The 12,310-nt window shown below is 31.3% G+C and overlaps 1 protein-coding gene across 1 annotated transcript; it reads right to left on the bottom strand.

The window, feature by feature from the left end:
* Positions 1-609: 609 nt before the first annotated feature.
* Positions 610-8,242, bottom strand: LOC106475260 (zinc finger protein 706-like). The gene is made up of 3 exons (XM_022380403.1): positions 7,889-8,242; positions 3,947-4,096; positions 610-1,189 (listed from the first exon to the last, which is right to left on the bottom strand). The coding sequence occupies exons 2-3, from the start codon at positions 4,079-4,081 to the stop codon at positions 1,094-1,096; spliced, it is 231 nt and encodes a 76-aa protein (XP_022236111.1). The 5' UTR covers positions 4,082-4,096; positions 7,889-8,242; the 3' UTR covers positions 610-1,093.
* Between the last annotated feature and the right edge of the window lie 4,068 nt (positions 8,243-12,310).

Consider the following 12,310-nt stretch of genomic DNA (forward strand, 5'->3'; position numbering starts at 1 on the left):
GTGCTCGTCTGTAAAAATTATTAGATAAGTCACTGAAATTCTGTGTGAATATTTCTTTTATATAAAAAACTAACTGGGTACTTCTCACTTTACATTACAAATAATATTTGCCTATACAATATATATATATAATCATCATAACTTTGAAAATATAGTTCTTGGTTGTTTTTATGCCCTATCTGCCTTACTAAAAACATAATACTAAAAAGTCTTGCACATGCAAAACATAAGTTGAACTAGACTCTTCACTCAGATGTTACTAACTTTACCAATGTTGGATGTAACATGTTTGTAAAAAGCTTTGTTAGGTGTTTAAATTGTTATTGATCTTTTGACAAGTTCACTTTCTTACAGTAAATGCTACTAACACACATTAAATGGTCTTTAAAAATCTAATACATTCATGGATGTTCAGTACTAGATCATCTGTCACACATGTGCACCCTTCTACAATAGTTGAAATAGTTTATTTTTAAATATCCAATGGGTTCATCATATATACTTGACATGCTCACTGCTGCATAATGCTTGAATATTTCAGTATAACACAAGAAAAAAATTGTTATTTAATAACTACATTCTACCATATTAAAATATTTCACATTGATGTTTTTTTTTTTGCAAAAATAGCTAAATGGAGTTTACTAAGTGGTTAGTTTGTTAAAACAGTACCAAATCAACACTAAGTAATTACCAAACTGTTCATAGCCCATTTCCACATGATTGTTGCGTAGTCTCATTTCCAAAGCAGTCTTGCCAAAAGAACAAAAAATAAAATATAAACAGATACAGTTTATGTGAAGTCAATAATTTTTGACAGTTGTTAATTCTATTTGAAATACTTGACATACTAAATATTAAATTTATTTAATAAAGTGTATAATATGATACAAGAGCACAAGATTTACAAAACAGATTCTAAAATCTTAGTTGTGTCAAAAAAACCCGCAATTCATCAAACCATTGGGAATTTCAACATTAGAAAAGTCCAAGTTAAGATTAAATGAAAAGACACACTGCATCATAAGGATCTTTCTCTTCCATAACTGGCCATCACAATAAAACAGCTGCATTCTTCTCTTTTCACCTTTTCTTATTGGTCAATGTCTTTCAGGTCATCAGGAAGAGGAGTTTTGGGATGTTTATTTTCAAAATGTTGCTTATAAGTTTTGGGATCTGGCATCCGAGCCTTTGTAAAAAGTCAAATATCAATAATAAAATTATTAACCTCAATACTAAAATGTTATCAAATATCTTAAACATTCAATAATGGGCAAAAAACCTGACACGTTTAGTTTTCCTCACACCACCATTTTTATCCAATCCAACTGGTGCTACACTGATTATAAAAATGTATACAAAGTTTTTACTAACATTTATGTAACTTCACAAATTTTAAAGGTTGGTGACAGAAAAATATAACTTAAACTTGTAATTTTTATTTGCAACATGAACTGGCTTTTAGTAAGAATACAGACATAAACTTCAAAAATTCTCTTATAACATTTAAAAAATCTTAATTGTTCAGCAGGACTTTGCAATTACAACTTACTAATCACTCTTATTTACAGCTTTGAAATTTGTAACAGTGGACAGTTTTCTAATTTTTTACTGATGTTTATGTGTTCCAATGTGCAATCCAATACAGTTATAAAAATTACTTTTAGAAATGATAGACAATTCTACTTTATATTTGCTTACCTGCAAAATTACACAAATAGCAACTTTTTGGAATAATATTTCCCCTAAAGTAAACTTCAGAAAATTAATCTATCTATGAAATTTAATGATCAGAATATACTTTAGGCTTCCAAATGTTATTATAGAACTACGAGTACACACACACATATATATATATATATATATATCAACATAAACTTAAAACAAAATTCAACAACTAACATCTAACTTGGGACTCAGCAACATTTTATATTCAGTATTACTTATCAATATTCAAAATTTAAGACCCTCTGCACATGTCAACAGTGTTTTTTAAATTTAGGTTACAATGTTATAACTTTATGATATGTGTACTGTGATTAACTGGTTAGTAGTTTATAATAATATTTAAATATGGTATATTAACACTGTAATAAAGTAGTAGTTATGAATAATCCACTAATACATGTTTAACTTTTAATCATCAATAATTATGAGAATGAGATCAAAGGACATAAGAAAATTTCATTACACAATTATACCCCATATTGTAAACTTGAAATTTTTCTCTTTTATTTCAATTATACTTAATTAAAAGAAAAATGTTTTTTTTCTTTCTTTCTTGTAAAAAAAAATATACTTTTTATATTTCTTTTTCTGTGAACTAGTGTGGCATATGGTGGCACCCATACCTTGGGTTGCCAACCACTGATCTAACTTGTATTTCAGTTTATGTTAACTGCTTATGAAAATAATAATACAGTGAAACCCCGATTTAACACGAATTCGGATATAATGTGATGGGTCCTTAACTCTTTTGACACGGGCTCGGTCCCTGGAACCGACCTTGTAACCATAACCTCGAAATAGTTTACATACTAATAACTTTTAATATTTTAAGTGTAGCTTTACAAAATTTTGTAGACTTATAGTAAACATTAGAAGCCTTTTGCACACAAAAAATCAAATTTTTTAATGAAGTATGTTTACTTCAATTTGTCCATGAAAATATTGATTCTTTTTTTTACTAGTCTGAGTACAAAGTGATTCTCATGTCAAAATTGAAAATACTTTTTGTCATCTAAAAAATCTCAAATTTCCTTTGTGTAATCCTAAAACCTCCTAAATGCATTTCAAACGTTTTTTTTTTCACTAAATCCTTCAACAACGCTTGAAGCCTATCTGAAAAGCCTGAACATGAAGGAAGTTTGCCACTTTGGTGGGAAGGTCTGGGCAGCAGTCAGCTCGTCGTGTATAGAGAAATGCTGGGAGAAGGGTCTGGGGCTAGCCTTTTCATCATGGCAATTCACCACGGAGGATGATGATGACAAGACAGATTTGTACGGCTTCACAGAAGAAGATGTGCTTGAGGCAAAGAAGCTGTCTGAATGGAGCAAAGAAGAGCTACACCAGTGGCACTGTGTTAACGACGAATGCCCAACATATGAGCACTTGATGGATGCCGAGATCGTCCTTAATTTAACTATACCACCAACGGAGGCAAGTACACCAGTTCTCGAGCCACAAGAAGAGGATAATGAAGAGCCTCCATCACCACCACCAAAAGAGGCTAGCCGCCATTGGCTGGAGACTCAGGAGGTGGACCACATAAAAATCCTCCAACTCAGAAGCATTCTAAATTTCGCTTGCAGCCAGAGACAAGCTATGTTCAAGCAAGACACACTCGATCAGTTTTTTACAAAATAAACTGCAAATGATGACTGCTAATGTTCTTGAATGTTTTTATTTGTTGTTTCGTTTATTAAAAAGCCTACTAAAAATAATTTGTGTTTTAATTTCTACTGTGACAACAACGATTCATTCTCAAAATTCTATAATTCAGAGGTAAATTACTTGCCAGAAAGGGAACATCATAAAACTAATCAAAGAGGGCAAAAATAGAGGTGTTTTACAATGTTAGGTCAACATTGTGTTAGTTTGAACAGTGATTTTCTTGAACCCCGATTTAGCGCAACCCCGCTTGTTTCACGATGACATTTTATGGACCCCAACAATCGCGTTATAATGGGGCTACACTATATTAGAAACCTATATTTATCACTGTCTTATAAAAAATTCAAAGCCTACTACCCAACTACATGCATAATTAAAATATTTTTTTGCTATGAAACAGTATAACTAGAAAACAAAGTACACATATGCAGGATGTAGAAGTATAGTCATATCGTTTCCAACATTTATGTAAAAATTCATGCTCCACATCTAACAGTAGTAAGCATTATGTGTGAAATGGTCAAACATGTTTTAAGCAATACTGTTTCAATACCTTACAAACTGTACAGGTATGTATCAAGGCTTTTTGAGCTGCTGTCTTTTGATCATGACCTTGCTGTTTCTTAATTTCTTGTTGTCTCTTTTGGTTCTTCTGCTGAGACTGGATCTTCTGATGTCCTCTAGCCATTTTTATTTTGAAAATCTGAAAACAAACAATAGCAGGATTTATTAAAATTCTCATGTATTTTACTGAAACTAATAATAATAAGGCTCTAAGTCACTATAGAACTACCTTATAAATTTGAGTTATGAAATCCACTTCTCTAGTCGAGCTTAGTTTCCAACAGCTATTACTTTCTAAACATTTTTTGTGTTATCAATGATGAAAGATAACTATTCAACCATACTTGTTTTATTTTTCAATTTTCAAATAAGAGTTTAGTTTTCATTTAACATTCCACAAAGTAAACATTAAAAAATGTTGTTAATAATTTACAAAAAAAAAAAAAGAGATGTTTTACTTTGTAAAATCTCATCTAACCTTACATGTATTAACTAGTTGTTAATTTACATTGTCATATTTTGGTCAATAGTGTCTGCTGCATTGTTACAAGTATAACTGAATTTGGAAGTAGGCAATATGAAGAAAATTCCACACATTCAAGTTCTTAATATATAATGATATATACCTTAATTTTGGTTTTGTGCTAATTTTGAGCAATAATTATTAAAACAAAATTTTCTATCATAAGTACAAAATAAGAGTTCAACAACGTAAAAATAGACAATTTAATGTCCTTTAAAATTTACGTTTTAAAAACTAAATAATTAGAATAAGAATTTAAGGCCTGTAAAAAATAAATATGGAATATAATACAATACATGAAAACATGATAAAAGTTTAAAAAAATCATACTTTTTATTTATAATCAGTTATATACCTGATTTTATTTCAATCAAGCAACAATGATTTACTTAGAAATATTTTTAAGACAAAAATAATTCCACATTTGTAGTAACCTACATCTACCTATCAATAATGTTAAATAATGAGTTAAGAGAAAATATTAATCATTAGAAAGAGCCTTATAAATTTTGAAAATAAATTTCATAACACACTGGGTAAGAGAATTTAAAAAATTTACTGGAAAAAAAATTAGACAAACAAAAAAGAATAAACCAAAAGTGATAAGAAAAAACAGTATATTATATAGTTGCAAGTAATTGCTTTTTCAGCGTATGTAAACAAAATGTAGTCCACATTCAAGTAGCATGAAAAAGGTATTAAAGTAAATTTCAAAGAAAAGAACAAAACCTAAGCACTTTCTAATAGTCAACTATTCAAAATCACTCAAGTTTTGGGTGTTTTTTTAAAGCATTGCATCTTTTGTTTGTGGTCCTGTGTGCTAACTTTTATACGAAAAGGTATTAATTAAAGTAATATGTAATTGGCCATATATTATGATTTTTGCTAATAATATGACTAACGTAAAGATGTTAAAGTACTTTTCAAGTAAAGATCTGTTTACAGAAAAGAAAAAAAAAATTAAATCAACAAACAGATGTTCAAAAATAGCTGATTAAGGCTTGTGTTTTCTTCAGTCAAGCAAAATGGTACTTTAAGTTAAGTATTTACTTTTACTTTACATGTATCTTAATGAATCGAACATTTAAAACAAATGAAAGTTCTGAATAGTTAAAAAAATATATCACTTTGGCAACTTGTATTGTGTGTTGTTGCTAATAGTAGAGTAAAGTGGATTTTAAGTTGTATTTCATTATCTACAGAAATACTGAATACAAGTCTATAAAGGATATAATTTCATTGTATAGGTTACTTGTTAGGCCAAATTTAGAGCATTGTGTTCTGTCTTGGGCTCTTTACCTTAGAAATAATACTGAATTATTGAATTTAGAGTAGAGCTATTAGGACAATACTTGAAATGGAAAAGTTGTCATATAAAGTCAAGTTAAGATTTCTGAAATTTTCTTCTTTTGAGAAAAAAAAGGTAGAGAGGATCTGATTTAGGTGTTCAAGGTTGTTAATGAAGTTGATAGTGTCAATGCATTCTTTTTTCCATATTTGGCTACTATGAATCCACCTCAGTTGACAAGTTTAACCTTACAGAACCCATAAAAAATTTACATTGTACCATGTTCTGTACATTCCAGTGACTACAAATGATACCAGAGATATGTTTTAATGCAATACTTTATCACCATCTCCTTTAATTTTGCATATAATACCCAGTAGTTTTATTCACAGATAAAAAGCATTTTGTTTCGTAATAATTCTGTAAACAAATTCTAACTAGTATTTTACACTAAATTTTCAAAAATTTGAATAATTCTTCACTTGTATCTCATTCAGGGTTCTTCCTTTCAAAATTAACAATCTCAGTTGATTCTGACTTGAATCATCTTGATGTATTATTCCACAACTGAACATATTTATGCAATTGTACAATAACATACAATACAACATCTTGGGACAATATTAATAAATAAATAAAAAAATCTTAAAGCAGACCCTTATCATTCATATACTTAAGCTTTCTCTTAAAACTCACATAAATTTACTGCCTTCACAACATCCAAAGACAACCCATTCCAAAGGCCAACCACCCTGTTAGAAAAATAACTGTCTTAGCTGAAGATGGTGACTACTCTGCCAAAAGTTATATTTGTATCCCCTAGTCCTACTATTCTCACTGTAAAGTAGGAAAATGATGATGTATCAACACTATAAATTCCAGGAAAGAGTTCCATATGGCACCCCCACCCAAAAATTGTAGAATTGCCTGGATAAAAAAGATTCTGAAAAGGGTTTATTTTAAGGGGCGTATTAGAAAAATTAGGGCATGGCTTTGACAAGCATTTGTGTGAATACATGTCGAGAACATTATATTCTGATAAAAGTAGCCTTTTTGATGCCTTTATACAAGACATTTGTAAAGTTTATCCCCAAGAAGATTGTACATCTAATTAATGAAGTATGTGGTATAATAATGTATTAAAATTATCAGATCATACTATTAATATGATTTATTAATACATAAATATTACTTTGATGAATTTTTTAAAAATTGAGTGGGATGCCATATGGAACTCTTACCCAATTCCCTTTACAACACCTCAATCAGATCCCCCTAACTCTTTTTTTTTCAAGAGAAAACAATTTGAAAGATTTCAGCCTTTCTTCGTATGACAACCCCTTGTTTGGGTGCAAGACTACAAGAGTTCAGTTTAAACGCGAAAACCAAATGTTTGAAGCCCAATCTGGTACTAATCTATCCTGGAGAACAGTCTTCTACTACAAAAATGATATTCATTGATATCATAAAACAAAAGGGTGTAAGAATCTGATTACATAAATGGATTCTATGATGCTGTCATCAAAAAATTTACTGTAATGTACAGTTAAAGGAAAGGCCTCCTGGTCAGATATTTGTGCGAGATAAAAACAGAGACCTGCACTGCTATTTTCATGCACCTCTGATTCAAGATCCATTACAAAGTAATTAAGAAGAATCTGTCTTTAGTAAGTCTTTATGTCTTTTGTTTTAGACCTAAAGAAAAATGTCACTTGTTCATCAAATGTCATAACGAACATAGATTACTGTGGTGAGTAAAGAACAAATAGAAAATCATGTATGTAAAACAGTTTAAACACTACAAGAGGCTAGGTCTTTTCTTTTGAGTTGCCCTTGTCAAGTATTACTGATAATGGATGAAATTCCCAAAACTGATCTAATTCAGGGAAGTGTGGATAAATCCAAATTTAAGGATATAGTTTTAACAATGAAAAAATATACATACAGTAGTTATTTCTAAAATAAAACAACTTCAACTTATACAAATTATGACATTTCTAAATCACAGTATCAATATCAACAATCACATTACACTGTAACACTGCTTAATGGAAAACTTAACTTGCCATATGTAGCTAATAGTAGTAAACTTTTTTTTAAGACAAAATAATCTATTTTACCTATAATTTGCGTGGGAAGTAAACATCAGTTCAACTTGGAGTTTGATTCTACAACTTTCATTAACAGTGACAAACCAAAATCAGCATAAAATCTTGGAATTTGAGAAGACTAATTACTTAACTTCTATATTAACGTGGAGTTACAATATCAGTATTAGGCCTATCGTTTTATTATTTATATATTAAGTACGCATATATATATATATATATATACATATATATGGCATATACCTGGCTGTAAATTGTAATGACACTAGTAGTAGTACTACTCATATTAGTATTACTTTCTTAGAATATGACTAACATTAAGTTATAACACGTGGTATCGTTAGTTTCAAACTTCTATAATTTTGAAATTATAAGACTCACGTGTAACTGTAGTGTAAGTAAAACTTAGTCTTGCTTTAAAACTGCAATTTTATTATTAGCGCCCCTCTTCTTTGCTCTACGTGTGCGTCTCCAACGTAGCCTAAATCGAGGAAGTGTTATGCTTGACCAGTGAACTTTAGTTTAAGCTACGTTGCTAATGTATATAATAATAAAAAAACACTTTTTTGTTAAAGTAAATAGTCACAAACCAGTCAAAACCGGCTCTATAAAATGAACCTTCTTGTACAACACGTATTGAAGTTGTATTGCAAACCTTACGCCAGGATCCTACGTAAGCAATTGCACCTATAAATTTCCCCATTCTTTATCTTACACGTATATACCGCCACGTTTCAACACAGTAAATTGAGCCCGGTGCTTCAGTGCAATCCCTGACTGAAACTGAAAATCCGTGAATGTACATTAGTTTTTGAATGAAATTAATTTTGTATTATCGCAAGACTTTTAATCTTCTGGTCCTTTTATAACAACGCACTTTTTAAATGAAATGTACTAATTGAGTTATTCTAGGATCTATGCCATTCCAGGGCATAATCATTCAACTACTCGTTGAAAGTATTTTGATAAATAATAAATACTGTTGCGTCAGCGAGGTCACGTGACTAGTATCACGCCACTTCTTTCTCGAACCTTCCTAAATTGGGGGGTAGTCTGGTATATATAAGATGGTGACAACGTGACAGGACAATGTGTAGGTAGTGAGTAATTGATCTGCATTCAGAGAGTATTGTTGAAGTTAACATTCGTTATAGCGTTTGTTTTAGCGCGAATGTTGAAATTAAGTGTATCGTAAAGTTATATTCAGAAAGAATAAGCCAGTTTTATTAAGTAAGGACTTGTGTCGCTAAAGTTTCGTCGGAACGAAGTTACGGAAAATTAATCAACAAACGGAGACGTAACAATATACTACAAAATTTCTAAAGTGCACAGTGAAATGTTTACGACTGATGAAACCTCTCCATAAAGTTAATTCCCCTGACCACTCCTAATTGCCGGAATATATTTTTAAAATATCCTGGAAATTCAGATCCATTTTCGTTCATGTGAAAAGTAAATGCTAACTGTTAAGGCAATAGCAGAGGAAATGCATGTGTTATTCATCCTTTCCACTAGGGTAATATGCTAAAGCTAGAAGTTTTTAATCTTATTTGTCATATACTATAGAACAGTAAAAAGAAATAAAAAAAATACCAATTTGAAAATGTTACCGTTCTTTCCCGCTTCGAAACATGGAAAGTAAATAATGTATTGTGATATGCAGGTATTCCATGTTTCCCTACATTCTGTTGTGAAATAATTTATTTTTCTAAGTGATTATCATCTTCGCACCATCATGGCGGCAATACGTGGTCTAGTTGTCTGGCATTAGTTTGTTATAGCTACTTCAGCCCTTTGTTCTTTTGTTAGATGACCTCTTCTGCCCACAAGGATATTTCATTGTGTATCTCGAGTCTAGTTTCATCTAGTTAAAACTGGAATACCCTTTGCTCAAGTTTGTTGGCCGAACTAACACGTCAACTAAATAGGATAGCTGACCAATGCTGTGAGGGAACAGAAATCACGAGGTGAAGCTGTCCGCTGGACAAAGAAAACAAGATGAAGTGTGAAATCCATGCACACTTTCTTCATCCATTTCTCTCCTAGTTTGTTTCCAGTGAAGATCTGTTCTTCCACTGCTCTAGTCTGGTATTGGAGTCTCCAGTCTCGAGAAAAAAGAAAACTTTGACACTAAGCATTAACTAGGAAGGAGTAAGAACTGTTTGCCATCATCTGTGGGTAGACGCACTGAGCTTTCCGTTTGTTTTTTTTTGTCTGAACAAGGACTGTGTTTATTTGTATAAAATTTGTCCAGCCTATTTATTCTTACACTAAAAAAAAAAAACTCAGTCGAAATATCTCGCAAGAACTCTAATAAATTTCCGGGAAAAACTCTGCTGTTATTACAAACAAATTATATTTAATACTTGTCGAGAAATCGATTTTTAACTGAAAATATTACATTGCTACTTTTCAAAGACAAAGGAAAACAATGCATTTTAAGAATGCAGCTCATACTCAGCCTGTAATATAGAACGTAGGTATTTAGAGTAGATACTGGACATACATCTGAAATTATAGATTTTTATTAGTCCCCAGAAAACACTCCAAAACGTAACCGAGGTACACTGGCGAGCTCACGTGGATGTTCTTGAAAAATCTATACTGAGAAAATACTTATTAAGTATTTTGCATTTGTCAAACGTAACTACAGACGATTAAATTTCTCTTTATGTAAATCTATGTTTTATTTTGACATGATTCTGCAGAAGTTTCGTTAGGTTTTGCAAAACATGCAAAAATCGGCTTTTTTTCACGAAAGTTTCGAACTGCGATGACACCTCAAAATTTGCCAAAATTCGTGGGATTCTGCTAGTAGGTGTTTGCAAGGAATTCTGAAGTAACTGGATAATGCAATTGCACTTTCCTCCTATTGGCTTTTTTTTTATGCAATTAAGAAAGTTTTCCTAATTTGTATAATAATATTTTAGAATGTGTAGGTAAGCCTGTCTTTATTATTTGATTTTTATATTGGCAACCATTGCTAGCTCGGTACTGATAACACTCAGTCGTATACTAACTACGGCTCTCAATTCAGATAAGATAAACTGGTGTATTCCCATTTAAAGTTGTAGCTTATATCTTACTCGGATTTTGAAGTTGTTTATCTGTTGTTTGTTACTTATTTCTTTAATGGTATATTCAAGTGTTACAGCGTTACTTGAAAGTGCCTGTAATCTATCTATCTATATATGTATATATAAAAGTGAAATTGCATGTTTGTCCACTAACTACTCGCACACTATTTGACCAATCACCACCAAACTTGGCATGGTGGAAAATTCTCACCAGGTTTCCTACAACAATTTATTTTTGACTTTTAATGCAGTTTCTGTTTTCGTGTCAGAGTCCTTTTGGTAATACTTAACACTATAAATCGTCGCTTAGCGACAAAACTATCACGATATTGTTGTTAGGCCAACAATGTTGTTTATGTTGTACATGTTATTTTGTTGTTTATTTTTATTTTCTGTTTTTAACAACTTCAATGATATTAAAGCAAACGGTTTAATTCAAAAACTTCTTCTTAAGTTAGTGTTGGAAAGTTTCCAATCAATAAATTAAACAACTATATCATTATTCCCAACAAATGTGGTAACTTAGTTAAGAATGCAGAAGAGCTAAAGGAAAAGGTGTTCCCTAATATTTGTCAAAATTCCCAAAATTATCAATAGTTGTGTAAAAGAGCAATTCTTGCATCTCTAAATGATACTATTCATAACATAAATGAGCAATTATTGCAAAAGGTTCCCGGACAGTCAGTGTTCCAGTTACAGTTGATGCTGCATATTACCCAATTCTCTTGAACAACCAGGGATGCCACGTCACATTCTGGAATTAAAGGTTGGTTCACCAGTAATGTAGTTGAGAAATCTTGATCCTCCAAAAGAATGTAATGACACAACTTTAGTTGTTAAGACTTTACTGCCATACGTTATTGAAGGTGAACATGTCTTCATTCCAAGAATTCCTTTGCTACCAAGTGATTACTCCTTTGAATTTAGAAGGCTCCAATTCCCAGTTACAATTTATTTTTCAATGTCAATTAAAAAGGCACAAGGTCAAAGTTTAAAAGCTGCTGGTTTGTTCATAACGCAGCCTTGTTTTCACATGGTCAATTTTATGTAGGATGTTCAAGGGTTGGATCTCATCAAAACCTGTTTATATTGTTACGTCTCTGGTCGTTTGTTAATTTCCCGTAAAATTTTTTCCGAAGAACTTCAGCGATACAAGTCCTTTCTTAAATAAAACTAGTTTATTCTTTCTCAATATAACTTTGCAATACACAGAATTTCCACGGTCATTTGAACTTAAACACACGCTATAATTCACAACGATTCACGCACTTTACTTATAGTCACTACCGCTCACTTGACTCAATTATCTGTCTATCTGCAATTATCTCTCTGCTTTATTTGCCGGGCTTATATACTA

Source organism: Limulus polyphemus, unplaced genomic scaffold, assembly GCF_000517525.1.
Source record: "Limulus polyphemus unplaced genomic scaffold, Limulus_polyphemus-2.1.2 Scaffold145, whole genome shotgun sequence".
Lineage (NCBI taxonomy): Eukaryota > Metazoa > Arthropoda > Merostomata > Xiphosura > Limulidae > Limulus > Limulus polyphemus.

Excerpts from the sequence above, each read along its gene's own strand:
- LOC106475260 (XM_022380403.1), bottom strand. The coding sequence starts at position 4,081 with ATGGCTAGAGGACATCAGAAGATCCAGTCTCAGCAGAAGAACCAAAAG. Across the intron at positions 1,190-3,946 it reads ATACCTGTACAGTTTGTAAG|GCTCGGATGCCAGATCCCAA; the intron begins GTATTGAAACAG and ends CTTTTTACAAAG.